This window comes from Euwallacea fornicatus, chromosome 16 (assembly GCF_040115645.1).
Source record: "Euwallacea fornicatus isolate EFF26 chromosome 16, ASM4011564v1, whole genome shotgun sequence".
In the NCBI taxonomy this organism is placed as follows: domain Eukaryota; kingdom Metazoa; phylum Arthropoda; class Insecta; order Coleoptera; family Curculionidae; genus Euwallacea; species Euwallacea fornicatus.
This window is the reverse complement of record NC_089556.1, coordinates 2213456-2238879: the sequence shown is the minus strand read 5'-3', so window position 1 is coordinate 2238879 and position 25424 is coordinate 2213456. Positions and strand designations below refer to the sequence as shown.

Genomic DNA, 25424 nt, shown 5'->3' with positions numbered 1-25424 from the left:
TTCTTTATTCAAATTATTCAACGACTTCAAACGAGTCGTTGTAAAGACGATCATTCTGGCGCAAAATTTCCTAAATATCACTGAACTGGATGCACTGAATTTTTACAAGAAGCCACTTAAAACGGATATAATGAGGGCCTTTGTCTTCGATAGAAAAGCTACTCGTCAGCCAAGATTAATTTAAGTTTGATGCATTAATATTTTTGCATTGGTTTTTGTGTCTGAAATAATTTGTTTCTTCAATTCCTGGAAAATTTGTGGAAAATTGAGTTATGCAGGATACCATTAATATTGAGCTTATTTTTAGTAGTGCTCGATTTTTCATTTAAGCAACAGGAAACAGATAATTTGGTCAATGGTTTGGCCATTAATGATTGGGAGCGAGCGGGAATGAATACAGAATTTCTTGGGTTAATATTAGGAAATAAAAAAATATATTTTTCATCGTAAAATAAATGTACTAAATAGGTATTTACATATTAAAGGATTTGTGATCCAAAAATTAATAATCAATTTTACATCAAATTTAATTCTTCTCTAAGTGTTATCTTATTCCTCTTTAACATATAAATATTATAGATAATACAACAAAGGGCGAAAATTATAACTACTAACAATATATTTTCAATAATTTCCCCCGCAACACTTTTTGATCCTGCATTAATCGATTTCAGCAACAATTTAGCTACATTGTTATATGTTTCTTTATCTAGAACTTCATTATTTTTTAATTTCTCTTTTTCAGTATTCTGTAAATCCAAAGTAGTTTTCAGCAGTTCGAGTTTTTTTCTTATTTCTCGATACTCTTCAGCATTTTTATCAACTTCTAATGAAGATCCATTATAAATGGTTTTACCTTCCAACTCGATCATTTGTGAAACAATTTTAGAAACAATTTGTTGAAAAGAATTAATAGATAAATTATATTTATTTACTTTTGACTCGAGATCGTCGATTTTACTTAATATTGCACTCTGAGATTGATTTATTTGATTCTCGACATTCGTTTCTAGATCTTGAAATTTCGTGATATTTTCCAAACGTTTCCAGATTTCTTTCATTAATTCACTGACGATATCCGAATTAACCTCGAAGGAAGTGAGAGACCCATTTATAAGACCATTGTCGTGTGTTGGTGTACAGGCAATACCATGTATATTGGGTCTCATGTGCTCTTCTCCACTATCAACATAAACAGCTTTTGATTTCAGAATAAAATATATTTCTTTTAAGTCGTTGCATATCCATAAATTGTTATTTAATGATGTTACTTTTAGATTTTCGAAAAAAAGAAAAAATGAAATCCAATTATCATTTGGACCAAATTTGCTTTTGCCAAGCAGATTGTTTGAAATATTCAAAATTTCTAAATGCTGCAAGTTCCGAAAACTACTAGTAGGGAGGGATGACAAGTTGTTATTGCCTAAGTTAAGGTACCTTAAGTCAGTTGCATTCAATATTGAATATTCTCCGAAGTCGATTAATTGATTCGAACTTAAATCTATTGATTCTGTGACTAAGGTAAAATTAACTAACAAAGTTTTAAGAAGATTATTACTAATTGAAAGTTTTTTTACAAGCCCAACTAACTTGAATGATGTTATTCTGTTAAAGCTTATATCGACTGAATCTATAGGATAATGAAACGAATGTTGAAACGAATAATCAAATTTACTGATTTGATTATTACTGAGTGAAAGGTTGGTTAAAAATGTCTGATTTTGGAAAAGATTGTCTGAAATGTAGCGAATTTTATTGTAACTCAAATTGATTTCAAATAAATCACGCAGCATACTGAATGGGTCATTTAACGTTGAAATATTGTTGTGAGATAAATCTAGTGTTTGCAATTTTTTTATGTGGATAAAGAACGAACTGTTTAAAGACGTGATTAGATTATAACTAAGATCTATTTGAAATAAATTTACCAAAGGGCAAAAAAAAAATGGGGATATGGTTTGCAGGGAAATTTTAGACATTGTTAATTTAATTATGGTAGGTGTTTGTGAACAAGAAGTCATAAAATTTGTAGGAGGAATCTGAAGAATTCTAAAAGCTTTATATTTTCCATATTTCCTTTCAAAAAATTTGAACAAATTATCAGTTATCAAAACTTCGTCCGTTTCACAACTGAGTCCTTTAAGGTTTTCATTATGCATATAAAATCTCATGCAACTAAGACAATCTTCTTTCAGTTCTCTGCTCATGTATGATGTTGTCGTTAGGTATTGCTCACATTTAAAGGAATTGGCACTAGATATTGTAGCAACAACAACACCGATCATAGCTACGTACGTTAATAGCTCTCTTCCCATTGCTTTCTATAAATGATTAGTATAAATAATTACTTTAACTGATAATAATTTTGTTACATATAGCAATAAAGTCAATAAATGACAAAGGAAAATAATAATTAAAGTACAAATTCCCCTTTGCATCTAAAAGGAAATAACTGATAATTTAAAGATTTAAAATGTAAATAATCGTTACAATCGATTTCTTTTATCAAAAATGGCCTATTCGAGCATATACAGTGGTTCTAAGTAAAAATGATTCACCTCATAAGTTGATAGATTTTTATTCATAAACTTGTATCTGCAACTTAACAAATAATTATAAATGTTTCTATAATATATTTTGATATCTACTTATCCTAAATAATAGGTTAAATGAACGATTGAACAGCTTTTAATAAATAAATAACCACATAAATAAATAAAGATTTTAAGAATTTGCTTCATTGTAGAAAAAAGGACGTACCGTATAAACAGTAATTTTAATTTATTTATGGTGTTTTTTTTATTGAAATTTAAACATTCAGTTGATTTAGCAACTGTTATGAATTAATGAATATGAAGTTAAGTTATAAAGGTATATGAAGTTATACTTGTAACAATTGTTTTTTTCAAATAAATAAGGTTTAATTAATGTTTTGTTGCAGAATTATTTGGTTCAATGTGAAAAATTCATTCGTCAGCAATGACTGTGAAGTGCCGACGATGATACCAAAGATTGCTGAAGATACGATTTCTAGCAACCTAAGACTTGAGAATTGAAATGCGAAGGTTTTTACGTGAGTACAGACCTAGTATTTTTTTTTATTGTGGATAACACAGTTGTATTTAGGATGAGTAGGCACACAACTTTAAAAGAATGCGAGTTAACTGTTTCCCATCATAATAAAGGAAAATCTATAAGAACTATCGCCGAAATCATCGAAAAAAAGTCCAGCGACACTTTAAAACATTGTAGAAAAATACAAGAAAGGTGGTAGAATCGTAAGCAAAGAAAAAAAGACCAAAAAAAGATATTTACTGATGCTGACGAATGATGGATTGTAAGGTAAGTGAAATTAAATTCTACAGTAAGTGCTCGTAAACTTACTCTTAGAATTGAGAAATATTTAAATAAGAAAGTTGATCCGGAAACACCAATAATTGTTTTACGAAAACACAATCTTCATGGTCGAGTTGCCAGGAAAAAACCATTCGTTAGTGGAAAGAATCGAAAAATTAGAATAGTGTTTGCAGAGGAACACTTGAGTAAAGATTGGTGATTTTGGCATACAATTCTATTTGCTGATGAAATTTAATTTAATTTATTTAAACAGGATGGGCGTGGATATGCTTGGAGAAAATTAAGTGAAGAGCTTAAAGAATAAAATTAAAAAACTACTGTGACACACGGCATTAAGAGGGTAATAGGGCGAAGAAGTATGTCCAGTGTTGGTACAGGGTAATTCGATTTTATTGACGGAATAATGGACAAACACAAGTATATTAACATGTTACAACAAAAATTAAAACATAATGTGGAAAAATTTATTGTAGAAAATACTTTTGCATTTTATCAAGACAATGATGCGAAATACACACCCCATGTAGATAAATAATGGTTGCTATATAACTGTCTTTGTGTACTTAAGACTCCGCCCCAATCATCAGATATTAAAGTGATAGAAAATCTCTGGGCCAAATTAGACACAGAAATGAAAAAACACAAGATTTCGAACAAGGACGAACTAAAAGGAAGACTAATGGAAGAATGGGAAAAGATACCGTTCAATTACATCCGAAAATTTGTGGAATCAGTTCTAAATCAGTAATAAATTCAGATATAAATTTATGAATAAAAATCTATCAACTTATAAGGTGTATTATTTTCACTTTGAGTCACTGTATCTAAAAATAAAAAGAAAGTAGGAGAATGATCTAGATTATCACCTACCTTCTGTATTAAGTTACATATACCCGTTATACCCTTACAAATTTGTTTCCAGCAAAACAGGTTAGGTCCAATATTTATTCAACTATATTAAACGTTAATGCAATTCATATTTGCCACATGGATTAACCAGCAACTGTACACTTATAGTTATTTGTAGTAAGTGATAAAATTATATCAGCAATACAGGATAATTATTTTTCATGTAATCAGTAGAGGAGGAGGAATTAAAATTATATTAAAAGATATGTATTAAAAAAATTTGACAAATCATACACTAAAACAATAGAATTTGTTTAAATCACCCTTCATAGTAGATAAATGCGTCTACAATGAAATGAAATACATTTTGAAATATATTTACATACAAATATGTTACAGAAAATCAAATTAGTTTTAAATTTTTTCATTTTTTTCTCGAATAATTCTAGAAATATTCAATATTTTTTCGTTTTTTTGAAGACATATTAATCCACAGAAAAATTTACAATTTTGCCTTCGCTTAATCATCTTTCATTATATTTGTTTAAAATTCCAATAATGCAGCTCAAATTTGGAATACCGTGTACAATGATAAGATTTTACTTAAATACCCTTTTGCAACTCTTTATTGATTTAATGGGAGTTACAAGATTATTATTTTTATTTCGCATTATACAGGATGTTTAATAAAGACGTGGTAATATTTAAGAGAGTGCATTTTCAGATTATTTCATGAAAAAAAGTTCTCATTAAAATAGCTCTGGAAACGTATTGTTTCTAAAATATATAGTGTAGTTTTTTTTACATAACAATTTTTGAAAAATATTTCAAATATCTTTTAAGCGTTTTGTTATAAATTTAGTGCGCTGTTTGTAGTAATAAGAGGCTGATTTGGCCCTAATTAGATTAAAATTACTAAATCTAGTGATCTCAGAGAAGTATACCATAATCAAATTTATTGACAAAAGAATGTCCGCCACTGACTTCAATTATATTTCGATATTTTTTTTAAGAAGAAGCAACTGAAAATACAAATTTTGTTTCTTGCAATTTCGTCATATCTTGCGTCGTTTACGATATAAAAAATGAGAACCATTTTATTGCATGTCTATTTATCGTAGAAAAACATTTTCAAAAAATACAAGGGTTTATTCCCTTAATCCCTAAGAATATTTTATGCTTTAATGGTTTTAAAAAATTTTGAAAATCGTTCAAAAGATATTTTAATTTTTTTGCAAGGGCCGTTATTTAAAAGAAAAAGTAACACCCTGTATCTTGAAAACGATACATTTTCGAATCTATGTTTATAGGAACTTTGTTTCATAAAATGACCGGAACTATCACGTTCTTATATATTGCCGCGTACTTTTTAAACACCCTGTATACGTTTAGCTGAGAGGTACAAAAATAACATCACATTTTCTATGCCCATCGTTGTCAATAAGTGAATTATAACTGTTCTTGTGTATATGGTTGGCAAGAATTGTATGCGTTTACTAGTACTTCTAAAAAGAGTAAAAGAATACCGACATCTATAATATGGCAAACTTAGTACTATAAATTTGGTTAAATCAAGCATTCATTTTTGCTATTGACGCGGTAAAAATTGTTATTATTTTGTTTAAACTTCAAAAATAAATTGCATAAAACTCATTCAATTATTCATTTTTAAAGATCAACGTAAATGGCTGAACCAGTTTGTTCTGTTAAGCTATTTGGAAATAATACAACACATACAATTTGGGGTAGTTGAAGGGGTGTAAAGGTACAGTATTTATTGTGTGCAGTGGTAATTCGCAGGTAAAAGTAAGTGGGATTAGCATTTACTCTTTATTAAGGGCTTAAACGAGAACACTCATTAACGTTTCCTAATAAATCTGTGGTCATCTTCAAAAAAAAAAAAACGAAAATGAACAGTTAACTAAAATGAACAAATTTTTTTACATATAATTTCTCTTCCTAATACTTCTGTAAAGTTTTTACTTAATTAAATTTAATTTCCATAATTAAAAAGATCCTCATATTTTGCTCGTAGGTAGCACAGTTCATTATGACTGCAACGTTACCTTTGTCTACTGGAACGATTTGAATATTTTAATTTTTGTGGAAAGAATTTCGTCTTTTGTGTGATGCCATTTAAACTATATTTAATTTTAGAAGGTTTATTTTAAATTAATTTTTAACATTTTTAGATTAAAACTTCTATTAGTGTTCCTTTGATAATTTATGGTCTCTTTCTTCTATAGCTGAAATTGAGTTAAGCTTTAGAACATATTAAAAAGTAACGGAGTAATTTAAGCCTTAAGAAGTACAATGTTGGGCAAGTTAAAATTTTTAAAAAATGACAAATATTGTTTGAATAATGCTCGGATTTGGGATCACTCCAACAAAATCTTTTTATATTTATTTAAATAATTGAATTCCTTGACTTCATTATTGTACGCGAATGGTCTTTGAAGTACCAGACTTAACATCTTAAGAAAGAAAATTTGAAAATACTACATTATTTTTCAACATAGTTTTCTTTGATATTGACACAAGTTTCTCAGCGATGGTCTATTGCTTCTACATCCTGGTTATAATAAGAAATTTGGAATATTTCAAAATAGTCATCAACCTCGGACACCACTTCTTCATTACTGGCAAATCTATTTTCGCTGAGTCATGTTTCCAAGTTTAGAAATAGGAAAAAAATCTGAGGTTGCTAAATCGGACGAATAGGGTGGTCAAGGAAAAAGTTCAAAATCAGACTGATGGATTTTGCGCACGGCTTTCTCGCATCTAATTATTCGGTCAAAATGCGATGTCCAGTACTTTTTGAAATGCCCATCATATCTGGTAATTCGTGCAATTTTAGTTGACGGATTTTCAGTACAATTTTGTGGATTTTCACCACAATATCTGGAGTGGTCTTATCTGGAGTGTCATCGGAGGGACCACTGCGAAATTCACTGGACAGCTGGTATCACCGCGTCTAAAATATTTTACAGTTGTTAACGAAGGACCAGAAGTAGAATTTAACTCCGTTTTGATGCTGAATGGAGAAAGACCTTTCAAATGAAAGCATTGAATCGCGTATCAATGACAAATTTTTTCCATAATGATAAAATCTCTAAAAAGGTTCACTAAAAACGGCTCCGAAACAACCATAAGCACATTTAAATTTTAAACATAACGCTTTTAATGTTATTTCTTTGTAATATAGGTAATTTTTTTTTAATGAAAAATCGCCATCTCTTTCAGGCGGATACTTCTGGAACTGTCCACGCATATCTACACGCAATATCTTTTCCCGATCACACTTATTCTCAGTGACAAAGGTAAAATTTCTGGATCTTATGTGTTTGTTTTATGTACCAAATGCGTTATCTAATCTAAGTGCTTAATGCTTGTTGAAAGACAATGAATAAGCTTCAAGCCCTACACTGTACTACGAATTTAGCCTGCCATAAACACGATTTAATTGGCCCATTTGCGTGTGAAGGAAGACGTTTACGATTCTGCTTTGACAATCGGCTCAAAATATACTGCTCGTTTTTCTTATTTCCCCAACTTGGACGTCTTTAAATTTTCTCGAAATGAGTGCGTTTGATCAGTTCACAAAGTTATTATGTTGTCAGTTTCGAACGTCTAACTTGGCTTAGATGTATGGTCGGGGAGTAAATCAGGTTGTTGGTTAACACAATTTAGTGATTAATATCATCAATGAAAGACTCTCTGCTATTAAAGCCACTACGAGTGTATAGTCTTAGCTTTAATCTCCAAAGATTTAAAGCAGTTGAAGTCGTTGCGGTATGTTCAAATGTCTGGATACGAAGAGGGGGAGGCGGCAAGTTGGTGTCAGAATATTAAAAGACAAATAAACTGTCAGTTTTTCCATATACATGCCGGTCTGTATATTATATCGCGCTACTGGAAATCCAGTGAATGTAAACATATCTCGTAATTTGAGATGGCTTTCAACAAGTAAAATAAACACACCGACTCTGGTAGGGCAAGCACGAAGTTCCCCTGCTTTCTAGCCCTTATTTCCTAACGTTTTCCTTGAGAGAAATTAAAATTTTATTTATTGAAGAATCATATGACAATAGGAAATTGAGTTTTAATCGAAGCATATTCAACAAAAAAAGTTGTTGGATTTCTAATTTTGCATTATTCTGATAATGTATCAGTAGACCAGCAAGACGCATCGAAAAGTAAATAAAATTTATATGAAAAATTAGATAAGGCTGAGAGCAACATATTTAGTTATTTTTTCAGATAAAAGTTAGCGAATCTATCCAGTGGTGCAATTTCAAACTCATTTGTTTTAATCGAAAAAAAAAATCATTTTAGAATACTTAAAAAGCTTGTGTAGCGCCAAGGATATTTTCGTTCGTCATATTGGCAATCAAGCATAATATCGTTTTTTCAATAAACAATCAAAAAATATATTTATTTCTCAACAAATAGAAATATGCAGCTAAATACATTGAGAGTCGCAAAAAAACGACGTCCGTTGCGACAAGTCGCATATAGCGATGGAAATTCAAAGGTTTGGTTGGATTTGCATTTACCCCATTATAAAAAAGTCGCTTTTACCGTCCGCAAAAAAGACATTCTTGGTAGTTAGCTGCCGGTGTCGGCTTTCTTTGAAAAGTCATTCAAGGAGTGGCCGATATCTTTTAAAAAGCCGTAGCTTTAGCAGCTTTATAGGCGAATCCCAAAAAAATTATTTTCAAAATGCACATTTGACACAAATACATATGTAAATATAAATAAGTTAAAAGCTGTTATTTTTCTGTTATAATTTTGAATTTTTAAAATAAATTTTCGTGTTTTTTATGCTTCTTTAACCAAAAAAAAAATGTTGATGTAACAAGGACCGGATATGACGACCCTTTTTGCTCGGTCCCTTCGCCGTCGTTATATTCGACTTTCACTGTAATTAAAAAAGCTTCAAAAACACTCGCGACTGGGACCAACTACTTTTAAGAACCAGTTCTCTGGTATTGTGAAGCCCCAATAAAAATTTCATGTCGAAATAAACTGAATTCAATACAAAATTTATATTTTTTCTATACTCGTTAATCATTACTTCCTTTTAGAATTACCATGAGGTGCCTGGCTGTTGATATGAACGGAAGACTGATTCTATTCATTTTCCCATGCCAATGAAGCAGAACTTCAGTCATCGTACTTCCTGATCGAATATTGTTCAGAAGTTAGCCGATAAACACCCATTCTTACATCACTTGCCGGTTGGAATCAAAATAAAATAAAATATTTTTCGATTCTCTCCATTGTTTGAAATAGAAGTGACGAGTTAATTAATAATATATCCGTAAACGTCAATCAGCAAAGTTAGCAAAAATAATAAAGGTTTATTATAGTTTTCTTTAAGATTTAAGTGAAATTCCATGCACACCGAAGAATAACATGAACTTCCATAAAATACTTCCATAAATGATACTGATTTCGTACCGGGTTCGACATTAGATATCCAATTAAGACCTTAAAAAATTAATTGCCTTAAAATTCAATAATTTCCACAAATCATGCAAGTCCATCAGAAGCGCACTTCTGCCTATGTAGAAGAGAAGCTCTATTAACATTAAATAAAACTCGATTTCTTGAATTGGCTGACCTCGTATCAGCGACCACTCATCTGGTGGGTCCTTTCTTCATCGGAGATGCGTGTTTCTTCTTTATCAGTGGGTATATCTCGGTGGGTCAAGGTGCTTTCTCCGATCGACGGGCCGGCAACCTAACCGACATTATTTCGGAGATGGACACGCAGAATGTCCGCGGAACTACTCGTAAATGTCCGAATTACGTAATTTCGCAGTTGTTTTGGTTTTGAAAAAATTTACCACTTAAGTACCGACTCTGGGCATTGAATTAGAGTCAGTTAACCCGCGAGTGCTACTTTTTATGGAATTTTATGGAATTATTCTTCATGCAGCGATAAAGTAAGTTAAACGTTCAAAAAGATTTAGGAATTATTGCAGATCGGAAGAACGGAAGAAATTAGCTAGCTCTAATGAAATATAACATACAAAGGTCTTTTTTTTTTAATTAAAAAAAATGTTTTTCCAAAATCATGGAAGAGTTGCTCTTTGTAAATAGACATTATACTTAAACTACTAATAATGCTATTTTATTGCATCTTCCAACGAGCTTTCCAAAAGAGACTCGCAATCGTAAGATTTATATCCCAATATTGAGGAAGCTTTTTGCCTGTCATGGTACCGTTACACCGCGCCTCCAGTTCGGTCCGTCCGTCGATGTAACACTCTCTCTTACTAGTGCGATTAAGGAGACCTCACATTGTAAATTGTAACGGGTTACGTAGTAAGTCGAAATAATATCGGATAGGTCTATATTGATAATCATTCATACGCGAAAATGTTGAATATTCACATTTCAATAAAAATCAGTGGTGGTCTTCCTTTTTCGTCTATTGCTGCTAATCGTGGTCCCACTAGAAGACGAGGTCAGCCGCAGCCCTGGGGCCTTGACAATGACTTATCTCCTCGATCGTCTTCAAATTGTTTGCTAATAAGGCTTTTAGCGTTTTTTTTGCCGACACTATAGTTGGGTCAGATAAGTGTGCTACTTTCGTTTGCAACTGATGAGTTTAAAATTGCTGCCTCTCATCGAAATTTCAATAGTGATACCAGCACGCAATTTCTTTTTACAAGTACGCCTCTTTTATTCGTGAGAACTGAAGGCATTCAATCAATTATTAGCCTCTGTTTCGTTTCAGGGATGAAAGATAGTGATGGGAATGTATGGACTCTGGGAATAGGGAAGTTCTCCGTTCGCGATGAGTGTTGCGAAAAGGACTGTTACTCATTGACAGTTCAGTCAGCAGGGTATGAAACATTTGTACCTCTTGATGAAGGTATTGAGGGTAAGTAAGGAGTAAGCAACGGATTAGATATGTATTGTGAAAATGAAGTGAAACAAAAGATTTCGTTCACCATTCGATCGAGAATATAAAACAATTAACTTATTTTCAGCCTAGTCTTAGACGGTTAGTGTCGCATGCATCATTTCACTGCCAAAGTGGCCTTCAAAGGATCAAAATTCTATCGACTTAAAAAAAAATTATGTAAATTGTTCTTCTCGATTTTCGAATAAAAAATAATAAATGTAAACCCAGCTATACTGGACCTTAAAAGCTGGAAATTTAATCGAGGCTAGCAAACCCCTGGAAGGTCAAATTTGCATGGATTATTCTACTGCGATATTGGCCTTTAAAGATCAAAATTGAGGGGAGTCAAGCAGGTGAAATTTGGGTGAATTTTTATTCTGCGAAGTCAAGAGCTGTAAAGTACGAGAATCAAGCATACTGACCTATAGGGTCAGTAGATAGGATTCAATCCTAGCTCGCAGGCACAAAGGCCAATTTTTGTTTTTAAAAATCAAGATCTCTCAAGATTAAAAATTGCCATTGGACTTTCAAAATATTAAAATGTAATCCACTCAAGTAAGCCATGAAAAGGTAAAATTCAAAAACCTTAATCTTCAAGTGTTATTAGGGATATCACAGTAAACAGACTTGTGGTCGATCAACAGTCTCATCCATTATTGAATTGTACCGATTCAAACACCCGATCCGACTAAATCGACGGACTGTCTAGTCTGTAGTTGCAAGGAGGGACCCGCAAACTACAGATTAAATGGTCGGCCGATAGTTTAGTCGGATAGGAGTGCATCATCATCGTCTGTGCATATTGGCCGATTTAGAATAACGATGAATGTGCACACACACGTACATTCATGTCTTTATGCCAATTAAGCTACCGACTGAACTGTCTTCGGACCAAAAGTTTGCAGTCTGTGGAGGCTAATGCACGCCGTAGCTTCAGTTATATTGCGACAAAGACAAATATTTTAAAAAGGAAATTCATTAGGCCAATTAATTATTGGAGACATTAAATTAATGCACTTATTTTAATTATTGTGATTCGATAAATTAACATTAGTATTATCATAATGACTGGCTGGGATGTATTATTTGCTTAATAACAAGCAATTATAAGGCAGAAGAGATTTCATTATGTATAGAATTTTCAGCGTCGATGCGTTATAAATATGCAACATTAAATTAGGAATATATTTAAAGTTGGATCTAAGACATGCTATTCAAAAAATTGTTAAATATTGAAAGTTTAATGTCATGTAAAATCATTTGTAATATCGTATGTGATTAAGATTAATTCGAAACTAAAATGATAAATTTGCTTTTCAGCTTCACCGTTGCATGTTTCAATGAAAGGTTTTATCGAACTATGTAACTTAAAATTAAAATTGGTCTTCTGTATGGATGTTTCGCAATGCAATTTGGTCTGATCTCTACGTTCTCTAAAAAGTCTTTGACTCTTAAAACTTTTCGATACACACCGGGCAAATAAGGTGGTCTCGTGCCGTAATTTATGTGGTCGTTAACGTGAATGCTCGCAAACTTTTCTCATTACTTTCCCCCAGAACAATGGACCACACCGAGAGGTGAGAAATTAAACGTTGCCCTCTAAAGACATCTTAAAGCTCGTGCGAGCATTTTTGCTTAGTAATTGCCACAAATTGACCTATAGGTGTGAAACGCTACAATTATATATCCACGTCCTCTAGTTCACCACAAGAACGATATAAATTGATCTGTTGATCTGATTGATACATTGTCTTCGACATACAATGGCAGTCCAAAATTCCCATTATCACTTGTATTCGTTCCTCTTCCGGCTTTTTAATAATCTCAGATAGCCTTCGTGCTAATAGGGTTTGGATCAAAATTCCGGACAAAAACGAGGATTCCACGCAAGGAGTTAATGATGTTTAAACGATTTTATTATGGTGATGCGTGCATAGGGGTTTAACCTAATTTTAGTTTTAGGTTTAAAAGGATTAAGAAGGAGTTTTTCGTTTATGAGGTCACTAGATTTTCCCCATTATCGAATATACCAAATTAATGGTTTACTGTAGCAATATTTTACAGGGTAAATGCACATTCACACAACATTCATTATAAATTATTCGATCTGACGTTGCTATGGCGAGAGTGCATAATTTACGACCCGAAAAAGCACATGCCAGCTTCCTAATGACAATTAATAATGAGGTCTTAATTTTGCAGACTCTACTTTATTGCTCAAATTCAAATTTCATGCTAGTTTACAGTGACATTAAATGGGAATTATTGCGATATGAGTGGATATTGCGCTCTTTAGCGGGGGTCGAATGGGAATTAGCCAACCGCTCCATTGTAATTGCACATTTATCTAATTCACATTGAGACTTTTTATTAATTGTTCTTATTATCCGAATCATTTAGTTTGACTTCACATATGTAGGTACGTGATGGATTAAACGATTAATGACGGTTATGGGGTTTGGAAATTCCCTTCGACTATTTGAACTCTGGATCGTGTGGTTTTACATCCGAAAATTTCTGCTTTCAAATTGGTAGATCACGCATTTTACAAGTGAGAGGCGAAACCGTTATCAATATCAAAGTCAATTGGTGTTGGTCTTTGATTTGTACCATTTTGGTTTGACAGTCGCGGGTGTCTTTACTCGAGATTTTCCATGGACTGAACTTTAACACGTTTCTTTAACGCACACAAAATTATTCATTAAAGAACCTCATTAATTTGGTAAGTAGACCACGTTTGTTTACGTCTAACCAATTATGTTTGTCCCTGGGTCAGTATCTGTCACGTTTTAATTTTTGACATTAGGAGTGTTAAATCTCTGATAGACCCGCTAATGAAGAATAGTTTGTATAACTCTTTAATTCCGAAACTTCATCAGTTTATAATTTTATGATTTTCTGATTATTTGAAAACGTGTAACTGATATGAAGTAAGCAATAAAATTAGAAAACATAACTTTGCAAGTAGATTTGTCTGGGGGCCACTGAATTAGTCGCAAAGGATTATTACACTCACATAAAGGACGAAATTGAGGAGAGACAGTCACAAAATAAAACCAATAATTAAAGAAATTAAATTAAAAAAGTAGATTTCGTTTTTAAAGGTGAATCGAAGTGAACAAATAGAATAAACGAAAAAATAAACTTATCTATTTTTGGATAGAACAACTCTAAACTCACATTCTGCGCGTGTGAAGGGAAGAACGAAGCGCATTTTCACACCTGCTGAAAGTGGTCTAGAGTCACTCTGTCTTAAAATGGGGCAAGTTTTTTTATATTCATTTTAAAACCGGGTCTCGTCATTAGTTTATGTTCATTATCTCTACTTCGAAATAAACGCGGAATATTGTGAACTTAAATACCCTTCGTTAAATAAATATTAATCGACTTTTTTTTATTTTCAAACTTAAATTTTATCATTTAATTCAATAATAAGAACCAGAGTGACAGCATCAAAAGGTATCCCGGAAATGGCTTTTCCGCAGAGTGTGCATCCCTGAAGCATCCCTTTGAAAATACAGCGAAAGAAACAAGTAGATTCTATTTAATTTTTAAGCTTTATCGAAGGATCTGTCCCATCACTGACTTGGAATTTGAATTCTGAACAAATCTTGACATATTAAAACAGAAAGTTTGTTCGGTTTTTAAAAGTTTTCCAACATCATCGATCAAAGAGGAAAGACAACCAACAGAGTCCGAAAGATACCTATCTATAGGTAAAAATTAAGCAAAAAATTCTGGATTCGTGACGAGATTTCTCAAAGAGATTAGACTTTTGTATTAACGAGCCCCAAGTCACGCTCCCAACAAAAGTGAGGACTCCATAGACTTAGCTTCCAGATGGCAATTATCCAGAAGGTTAAGAAAGGAAAGGAAAATGAATGCGTGTTGCAGGGAATTAATTTGATTTTGTCAGTGCGTTTCAATTACAGTTTTTCTCTATACGCCTTATGAGCGAGTTTTAACTTTTTTACATTGCGTGATTCCAGGGGTTATAGATCCATATTTCTGATTCATTTTGAACATGTCAAACATGTGCTAATGTGAAGTTAGTTATTTTTAATCGATGAATAATAATTTCTTGTGAAAGTAACGATAGAAGTACGGCTTAGTTTTCAGGTGTGTTCAGCATTATTTTTTTTGTCCTTTGTGATATCCTGAAAAATTAAAAATTATTCTTTGATTTCAGATCCTCACCATTACTTAGGGATAAAGGAAATTTCGGTAAGTCTCAAATACGAAAATATGTTCAAACGTTAGATAGTTTAATTGAGGGCACATTGAAAATCAACATCATCCGTTGATATCCATCTCATCTTGCTGGTTAAACTTTATAAAAATAACACATTACGAAATATGTACATATTTGCATGACTTCAGCATTTGAAAATGTCTGTTAAAAGATTGTTTTGTTATGTTATATTATAATTTTCCTATTCACAAGTCATTATCAAGCAATTAAAGAGATAAACATGAGCATTTCATTACGCCGTAACTGTAAACAATTCATATTTGCAGACAAATTATGTGACAATATTCAAACCGTGATATTTATTATTTCTGTTATTCCAGGGAAAATTGATTGAATATCCACACCAATAATAATATAGTTTTCAATAATAGGATAAAACCGATTATTTTTCTCAAAAAATGATAAAGGTTTAGAGTAAAAAGTTTATACTATATATACATGTGTAAGATCAAATGACTTCTTTATAGGGAAATTTGATCAAAATTATTCCAGCACCTGTATCCCAAAGTTTACACATGCAGTTTGCCGAAAATGATCCCCAATTAAAAGCCGAAATGAAAAACGAAGATAACAACTCCGCCTGGCTATCTGGTCATTTTTTCCACATTCAATCCTCGAACTCAATAGTTATTCTCTTAGGAGATAACAAGGACTTCGAGGTTGCATGAGGACAAAGAAGTACTTAACGAGGGATTAATAATTTCGATAAAATTCAGACACTTACACAGGAAATGAAATTTTTAATTCTGAACGCTTGGCTAGGGAGGTGAAGAAGGGTCATCATTAAGTGTTTCCGAATTTTGAGATTAAAGTACGAATTTTGTTAAATTTCAAGTTTCAATTAAACTAATTTCAAAGTTTAAACTAAAATTTTAATTAAGTTCCGACTTTAAACTCGAAAATTAACTAACTTCTGACTCGAAATTCGCAGTTAATCACGAGGATAGTCCCCGAAGTACTCAACTTGACATACAGATGGCGATTTTTTTGTTAAAAATTTATCTATGTTAGAAAGAGCTAATTTTAAAAAGTTCATGTCTTAAGTTTGAGGGTGCTACTTTGATTTGTATTTGTTTTGAAACCGTTTTTAGTGAACGATTTTAGAGATTTTGAAAAAATGGAAAAAAGTGGTTATCGACACATGATTCAATATTTTCATTTAAAAGATCTGAGTTCATCCGACATCAAAGTAGAGTTAAATTCTAATTTGGGGGTAATCCGATCTTTCGTTAACAACTCGAAAATATTTTAAACGCAGTGGTATGAGCTACCCAGAAGAACTTCGCAGTGGTCGACCCAAGAACACTCCAGATCTGACATCTCCAGATATTATAGTAAATATCCACAAAACTATACTGGGCATATCAAAAAACACTGTATATTGCATTTTGACTGAACGAGTGGATATGAGAAAACTGTGCGCAGGATGAGTGCCGCGATTACTAACAAATGAATGAAAAAAGTGCTGTAAGGATGTTTTAAGGGAGTGTTTGGCAAAGTTTCGTTGCATTGAAGCTGAATTTTTCCATCTACTGGAAAGGTGATGGCATTAATTTTTTATTGACTGTCTCACTAAAGGAAAAACAATAAACGACGAATATTATACATATTTCTTGCGGTGTTTGAGCCAAGAAATGCGCAAAAAGAGACCACATTTGACGAAAAAGAAAGTCTTGTTTCATTACGACAACGCACTAGTCCACACTTCCGTCATTGCGGTGGCAAAATCAATTAACTTGGCGTCGAACTTTTTCCTCATCCATCCTATTCACCAGATTTAGCTTCATCAGATTATTTCCTATTTCCAAACTTAAAAAAATGGAACGGTGAAAATAGATTTGCCAACAATGAAGAGGTGGTGTCCGAGTTTGATGCCTATTTTCAAACGTTCAAAGCTTCTTATCATAAACAGGGTATAGAAGCCCTAGAACATCGCTGGAAATAGTGTATCAATCTCAAAGAAAAAATAACGTAATATTTTCCATTTTTTTAAAGTGTTAGGTCGGATACTTCTATACTCGTAACTAAGTTCTACGAAGGCATAGAAGGGCTACTGATAATGCTCTGCTCCTTCTGTTAAATTCTGAGTCGAAACTCAGCATTTAATGAACTTTCAAATCAGAACTTAGGCATTTTTCGAATTTAAAGGCAGAAATTATTTAATTTTCAAGCTTAAACCCGGAAATGAACAAAATTCTGTGTTTAAAACTTTCACGTTATAAAAATTGATACAATGGCGTAAGGTGTGGGATCAATTTTTCAATTCATGACGACAAGCAATGCATCAGAAACTCCCAAGTGGCTGTTTCACTTTTGCCCTCCGAATAATAGCTATTGCATGCTTTTCAGGCGATAGATTTTCCAATTAAGTGTACTTTACCAGTGCAAATTTGCTGATAAGAAGGAAAATAGCAGGGATCGTCAAAGTAGAGCTTACTAGAATAAACAGAAAACAAAGTGCATTGCAGATTTTAAATAGATATGAATTTGATTGGGCAGATAATCCATATACATGGGTATAGATCAACCATAATTAAATTTGCACCTTGTTCTCAGTAAGTAATTTCACTCCCAACCCTTAGAACAGAATTAGGTTAAACGACGGAAGCAGCCCTATATTACATAAATTTTCTCTAGTGCAGGTTTCAGGTACGGCTGACGATTAGAATCCTCACGACCGTTCTAGCTCTGGAATTCCTATACGACTTCGCAATAAATGGAGCAAACGCGATCCTATAGCAGTTATAAAAGACTGTCATTCTGTAGCATATTAAAATCGAAAGGGACATATCCGAAAAATGTTTGGTATACAGGGTTGCTCATTAGTGTTTCAAAATGCGATATCTCGGTAAATAAAGTTTTTGGTCTTTAAGAGGCACGTATTTTCAAATTATAGCCAAATGTAGAGCATCCGTCATAAAAGCGTGGTAGTGCCAATTTATTTTCTTGATAGAACCCCCCAAATTTTTGGCGATTTTAGGATTTATTGTCAAATTTTAGTCAGTTCATATAAAGGGACTTAAGACAAAAATTTACCGTTTCCGAGTTATTCGTTAAATTCGGAAATTTTGACTGCTGCAAGGTCACACAGAAATCGATGCTGTACCCTAACCGCCGGCATTGTCGGAATCGCTCTTATGGGCGCCCGAGAGGACCTAATAAGCTACATTTTGATGCGTTTGAAGACAAAAAAAACTTTTCTAAAACTCTCGAAATAGACCTCCGATATTGAACGAGTTCAAACTCCAATAATTTGCTTATTTCAAAAATACATATTTCTGAATGACCAAAAACTTTGATATGACATGTCTCCTTTTAAAACTCACATGCACGTAGACATCGCACTTGGACGCACTGATGAGCAGCCCTGTATATGAAAAAAATAAATGCGACCATTCGAACCATCCCACCTTTGCAAGTATCGTTTTTTCGCCGTTCTCCGTCACACATTTGAGTGTTTACACTGTCTGATATCTATAGATATAGTCAGTCAAGAGTCAAGAATACGGTACGACGTGTAGTTGTAGCTAGTTGTTTAGAACCAGCAGAAAGTAAAAACGTCTCGCGCGTGTCGTGGGAATATCGCGAATATCTCGTCGATTGTGTTGATAACAATTAAATTTAATTCGCTTTCGGTTTCAGTTTCAGTTCCAAAGAAGAGTATCATTTAGTGTCCGTTTTAAGTTGCGTGTTGTGATGTGCAAGCAGTGTGTCTGTGATATTTTATGTGATCTAAGTGGTGATAAATGATCTCTGTCTTTAAATAATTGGATTATCCCCACCACTTTTAAGCCAGGTAGAGGGACAAAATTGCATCCGTCCAAGTTCAAGTAATGTACAAGCAACGCTGGCCAGTCACATTTTAATTCACATTGAACTTTTGCACTCATCCTTTAAATCCCAGCAAGCATACACATTTATTATTTCCTTAGTAGTACATTGTAACGAAAATAGAACCATTAACAAAGTCTCAAACTATAAAAAGAAGAGGAAATAAGAAAACAGCAAATGCGACACTTCCAAGTTCATCTACAGCTCTTAAAATAACCCACCGAAGGAATATAACCTTCAAAAAGTTAGCAAGGGAAATGTAAAATGGTATCAAGCAGCAGTGTTTGTTGTGATGTTAAGGTGTGTTTAGACACTAAGTATCTGGAAACCGTTTTCAGGTAAAATATCATTACATCCATTAAGAAATGTATTAATGATGAAACAATGAAAGAACCTCATTTGCAATTCGCTATTGTAATAATAATATGTGAAAGTAGAAATTTTTTAATAATATTTTTTAATAAATGTGCATGTTTGTTTTTTGTATGCATATTATAAGGGTCAGCAGCAATGTATTTATTTTCATCCAGGGCCTTATCATACCCCACAATAATGGAGGCTTCCCATAATTGTCCCATAACCTTTAGTGGAATTTACGGAGAGAAGTACCAAGGAAAAGTGCAAACATACATTCTTTTCAATTAGCTAATTTCTTCCAAAATAGCAGCTACTTATATAATGAAGTTAAATTAATTGTTTTTATCGTAGTAATCGGTTTGATAACATCGAGCATTGAAATTTGCGCCTCGAGGCGACCGAGCAAATAACGTTTTCGACAGGTTTTCGGAAAATCTATTTCCACACTGCCTGGATTATCTGATAAACGAGATTATAAAACTATTAATAATTTGTCACAGCATTATTTGTAGTATGTAAGCAATAATATGTGCCAAAAAATACAATTCCCTATATACCACTGGGGGGATTTTCCCGCAAATACTACCGGGACATCCAAATGCCCAAAACAAAAATTTAATTTCACCCCGTTAATTTAAAGTGACAATTTTCTCGTATTTCTTACCGTTTTCAAGATTGATGTACTCGCAACATGAATTTGGAATATACTGGATAAAGAAAATTGTCCATAATGCCACCGACATCAAATCATATCTGGCGCCATCTACCCCTAGCAGTATACCACAACTGCTTGTGGTTATTATACCATGCATTTTAAAAGTTCCAGTCGAGTAGGCTTTGGAATTACTTGACACCGACCCCGTATGTCTAGAATAAACTTAACCTCACTTAAATACGACTCCGTTTATTTTCATTATTTGTTGGATTTTATTAAAGCTTGTATTTTTTAAGGCTCCACAGACTTGTCTGTTGGTTAGTTAAAGTTTTCTAGGGTAAAAACATAGTGAAATATCGCACCTCGCCCTTCACATCGCCGTAAAATGCGGAACACAATAATTTGTTTTCCAGCGGCGAGGTGCTTAAAACTTGCTGTGTGATTGGTTCTCTCAACCGCCCGCTCCCTCTACACGGCAGCAGTGCACGTTCCGTTTAATCAGCAGTATCGTATATGTTCGATTCGATGGAAGGACTTACTGTAAACTGAGGGTAGATGAACGGAATATGTGGTGCTGCTCACGGAACCTGACCCAATTTAACATAAACAAAACCTAATTAATTATAATAGCTACCAAATTAAGATATTTGGCGAGTCATTATCATCATCCGAAATCGCGCAACATTTTTATTACCTCTTTGTTCCTAAGAAACAAGACAAATGAACTACGATAAACAGCGATGTTCAATTTTTGGCGAGGAGAATGGCGAGATGAACATGGAGGTACCCGGTGAGGGGCGATGCTTCACTATGCTTTTTCTCTAAAAGTGCTAAAAATGTTTACGTTTAGACAAAAAACCTCTATGGTTGAGTCTTATTTTCGAAATGGACAGTTCACAAACGGAGAATGGGCCTTTGAAATTTAACCCTGTCTTTTTAGCATTGGTTGTAAATGGGGTAAGTAAATGGCTATTAATTCGATTTATTTGTGTCTCATTTTTTCTCGATCCCTAGTAAAGATTAAAATTAAAAGTGAGATTAGATTTATTTAGTGTTAAAGTATGTGAATACTCACATGGGCTACATTTTTTTGTGTTCAATCAAAAGCGTGTGCTTCAAAAGAATGGTTACATGCTACGCAACAATTGATGTTAGTTTCGAGTCACACGTCCATAAAAGCGGCCATGACAACTTTGAATATAAGTGAACAAAATTAGTAATTATCCTTAATTTTTAGACTATAAAATTTTGCTATAAACCTGATATTTGTCCTCTTTTTTGTTTCAATCATTGAAGCGCCACGCTAAAAATTCACTTGTGGACAAACTTCCTTTCATTTGTTTGCTTCCAAGCGTTAAGTAGTGCTAAGAACCACAAAACACAAATTCTTCGATCGCTTTTAGAACCTTTTCAATGTGAGTACGATATGCTAATATAGTGTAATTAGTCTGCTAAACATACATATCTATTTCGGTAGGTGGGTACGATCCTTTGTTTCATTTTTAGGCCTTTCATCTAATTACGGAGACGCAAACAGTCTGCTTCTGAAATATAGGGATTTGTCGTCGCGGTACTTAATACGTGAACTAAATACTGTTATGAGCAGGGTTGGAAAAAAACATGTTATTTCTCCTTTTAAACAAAACATTTGTTTTTAATTTGTTACCGCAGCTTACTTTATTATAAACATGTTTAAAATACGATTTAAAAATAGGTTTTAAATATTATGAAAGAGTTTAATATAGTATAATTTTTTAATACAAATTCTAGCTCTACTGAATATTTACTTACATCATAGGAATTTGGTTTAAAATTCTTCGAGTGCTCGGAAATAAAAACATTATTTCGTTTGAAAACGTTATGGTTATCGTTCGTGATGTCCTGATGATAAAATCTGGGGTACTCTATATAATCGATAACCGAACAGCGGAACTTTACCTTCTGAGCAAATAATCTGTCAGTAGTTTTAAATTTAACAACCCTTGTTATGAGACAAATTCAATATAATCAAAACTTGTCAACTCTGGACATGACGTTGATTAATGTATAATTAACCTGAATTAACCTGCCTTATCCCATCTATTATGTCTTATCTTTGAAGTTGTTGAGCTATTGATTGAAGTAGTGATGATTTAATCTGATGCATTATCTCTGTTGATATGTGTACATAAAATATTTGCGATACATTTCTCAGTGAATAATTGAAGCAAACTTTTAGTTCAAGGTCTCGATTTCAATAAGAATTTAATAAACAATGAGACATGACTCAGATTAGATTATAAATTGTAATAAGAGTCTGATGTAAATAAATGCGGATACATAAGTTTTTTCTCACAAGTTTTTGCTGGTTTGTTGGTATTAGTTAAAATTAAATATGCTATAATACGTACGGAGTAAGGTGCACTCCCAACCGCAAATTGATGTAGATATACAGGGTGTCCATTAAACATACGGCAAAAATTCAGGGGATTATTCCGTGGACGATTATAAAAATATTTTGCTCTTTGAGGATTTTTGAAAAGTCTCTGTTCCGAAAATACAGGGCGAGAACAATTTTCGACATTAGCAACAACTAGTTACTAAATATTACATATAAAACTTCTCAATCAACAATAACTGTTGAAAATTACCACCTCGAGTGAAGTAGTCAAAGCCGCGTCAAAATTTTGGCCAATACGGGTGAAAATTTCTACCACTATTCTTAGTTATACGCGTGAAAGTTATTTCAAAACGTTCCACTCTAAATTTCATTTATCGCCTTTTTTTCTCATGGACCTTTTGAAATGCAAACTTAGGAAAAAATCGTATTTCTGTTTTCTACCTCTGTGGAAATTAAGCTCTCTATTCAACTTGCAAATAAAGATTTCCGTCATCGTAACGCTAAATAGCGTTGCCAACACTGGATGTGAATGACAGTCATATTTTTGGACCCGAAAATATCTAGGGATTTCTTAGACATTGAACGATTTCTGCGAGTTACTCATCGTGTAAATTTTTGGAGTAGAAATCTTTTAGAGCTGGACCTGTAATCGATTTTCTTAAGGTAAAAAGAACTGAAACATGCTGTTGATGTGTGAAGAAAAGTCACGCACGTATAAACGGCTTTCGACTTTCAATTTTATGAAAATTGAGCATGAGGGGAAAAAGCGAAAGCATAATATTGGCGTTATCTGCAAGTCGTTTGCGTGCAATGACCCAAGTTCAAATTTATCGATTGGGAAGCCCTGTGTCTAATAATTTGCTAGGTTTCCCATTTCCGTGCCAATTAAGTGTAATCGATTAGCAATTGGTCTCAATTAAGCGAATTAAACGCAGTGGAATATCTAAATCAGATTGTCTGATTGCTGAACGTTTAAAATTATCATAGATCATAAAATAAACACTAAATTGGATCGGCATCACCAGAAGAGGAATTGAAAGGTAAACCAAATCTTATTAAGTGGATACAAGGTACAGACTTATCAAGAGAGTAATTGCATGTGAGATTGAAGATGATCAACAGTTGATTGCTTCTACATGCAGATAGAAGGATAGTTGGAGACGAGACATGTAGAGATCCCTTTGAGGCAACCAGCTACTGGATATTTCAAAATGTCGAAACACAACTAAAGCTAAAAATAATAATCGGTATATCAGAATCCATTTTAAGATTTTTGCATTTTTTTTCTTCAATTCAATTTGGTGACACGTTTTTATTTTTGAGAAAAATTTGACCGGCGCACCACTGTTTCTACTGGCTTCAAATCCATGTTTTTAAAATGACACAAAACTTTTGCAATACTAAATATACAACAAATATGTGTGTCATTGGCGTTTGATTTTTTATGAAAATTCGTGGCGCATTTGATGATCGAATTTCCACAAAACAACTTTTTTCTAATTAATTTGTAAAACTGCACATGATGGTATTTCAATATTTATGGAAAATTGCGGCGTGTTTGCATCATTTCTCAATATTTTCAAAACCGTACGGTAATACTCAAAACACAAAACACGGTCTTAAAATTAATTGGATGTTCATCACTGTTCATACTTACATCAATCTTTCGAATACTTCGGTCTTGGTTATTTCCTAAAATTCAATCGTGGAGATCTAATAAAAGCTGTTACAAATGAGTCTCATAATGACGTATTTCGCATCATAGCAGTTCATCAAATTCATTAACAAACGGCTCAATAAAACCTCGGCATATTGACCGATATACCGATGAACTTGATCGTCGAGTCGTATCAAAAATTAATGCCCTCAATACAACCATGTTTTACGACATTGACATAAACACAGCTTTTCAAGCGTCCAATACGCGTTTGATTTATAAATGTTCGCAATCGATATAGTTGCCGATTGTGTCCGAAACATTTTTAACGAAATTTCTGCCACTCTGGAAAAAAGCTCAGAGGAAAACCTACCTTTTCCTCCATTCCTATTTAATTTCTCAATTAAAGTCGAAGTGTGTTGTTTGGCACGTCCAAGAAAACGATAAAAACGCGTTCATTTACCCAAAACAACGATGGAATTGCGGCTAAATATCCAATCCCTCCTACGCAATATAGTTAATTGTCCGAAAGATTAAGCCACTGTTCACCTACACAGATTCGCTTCGGGTTGGTCCAGGACTTAATGGATTAATGACGGTTGTTACTTTCCTATTTTTGGCACATTTTCAAGGCCAATTTGCTACTTTGAACGACTTCGGAATGAGTAGTATTAGAACGGAAGTGATTCAATCCTTTCAATCCAACTCTGTGCATTGTCGGTTCTCAATGGACAGCCTCGATTACAGACCTCCCTGATCGTTGAATTAATGGGGTTTAAAAAGCGTTGTTAAAAAGTTGAAATTTTAGTCTCATGGCTGATTATAATATGTAGAATTGCAGGATGTAGAATGCAACGCATTGAACTGAACACAACAAAATTTAAATAAAACAAGATTATTCTGCCTTTCTGTATGGAAAAATAATTGAACTGATGAAATAAGAGGATTTTACGGTTACTAGATCAGTTTTTTCGAATATTTTGGCAGGCAACCTCCATAACCGACTTGGTAATTTAGATTGAATCTTAATGTGTTTATAAGACGGTGGAACGTACTACATTGGCAACAGTACATGTTGTATGAATTTCGTAATTTGGCGACTTACCGAATCATTCATTTCGTTAATGTTCGAGTACCTACTCGCTATCTTGTTTTCGTAACGGATAA

At 33.2% G+C, this 25424-nt stretch overlaps 1 protein-coding gene and 3 long non-coding RNA genes across 10 annotated transcripts in view; 3 read left to right on the top strand and 1 right to left on the bottom strand.

The window, feature by feature from the left end:
- Window positions 1-437: 437 nt before the first annotated feature.
- LOC136344007 (uncharacterized) lies at window positions 438-4372 on the bottom strand. The gene is made up of 2 exons (XR_010732893.1): window positions 4228-4372; window positions 438-2321 (listed from the first exon to the last, which is right to left on the bottom strand). It is a non-coding gene; the product is annotated as an uncharacterized lncRNA (long non-coding RNA).
- On the top strand, window positions 3429-4037 carry LOC136344008 (uncharacterized). The gene is made up of 3 exons (XR_010732894.1): window positions 3429-3552; window positions 3611-3774; window positions 3831-4037. It is a non-coding gene; the product is annotated as an uncharacterized lncRNA (long non-coding RNA).
- A 5546-nt stretch (window positions 4373-9918) lies between the features above and the next one.
- The window catches only part of LOC136344193 (pleckstrin homology domain-containing family G member 5), a 70402-nt gene continuing 54896 nt past the window's right edge, over window positions 9919-25424 (top strand). Inside the window, exons 1-3 of one of the 7 annotated variants that reach the window (XM_066291409.1) lie at window positions 9919-10157; window positions 10955-11101; window positions 15315-15349. In XM_066291409.1, the coding sequence (XP_066147506.1) occupies window positions 10957-11101; window positions 15315-15349 (180 nt within the window). In that variant the 5' untranslated portion in view covers window positions 9919-10157; window positions 10955-10956. Of the gene's footprint in view, window positions 10158-10878; window positions 10889-10937; window positions 11102-15314; window positions 15350-18858; window positions 19547-21006; window positions 21178-25424 lie in introns of those variants that run through there. The other 6 variants (XM_066291410.1, XM_066291408.1, XM_066291407.1 and 3 more) reach the window with 6 other exon arrangements.
- On the top strand, window positions 21198-23871 carry LOC136344200 (uncharacterized). The gene is made up of 2 exons (XR_010732924.1): window positions 21198-21635; window positions 21727-23871. It is a non-coding gene; the product is annotated as an uncharacterized lncRNA (long non-coding RNA).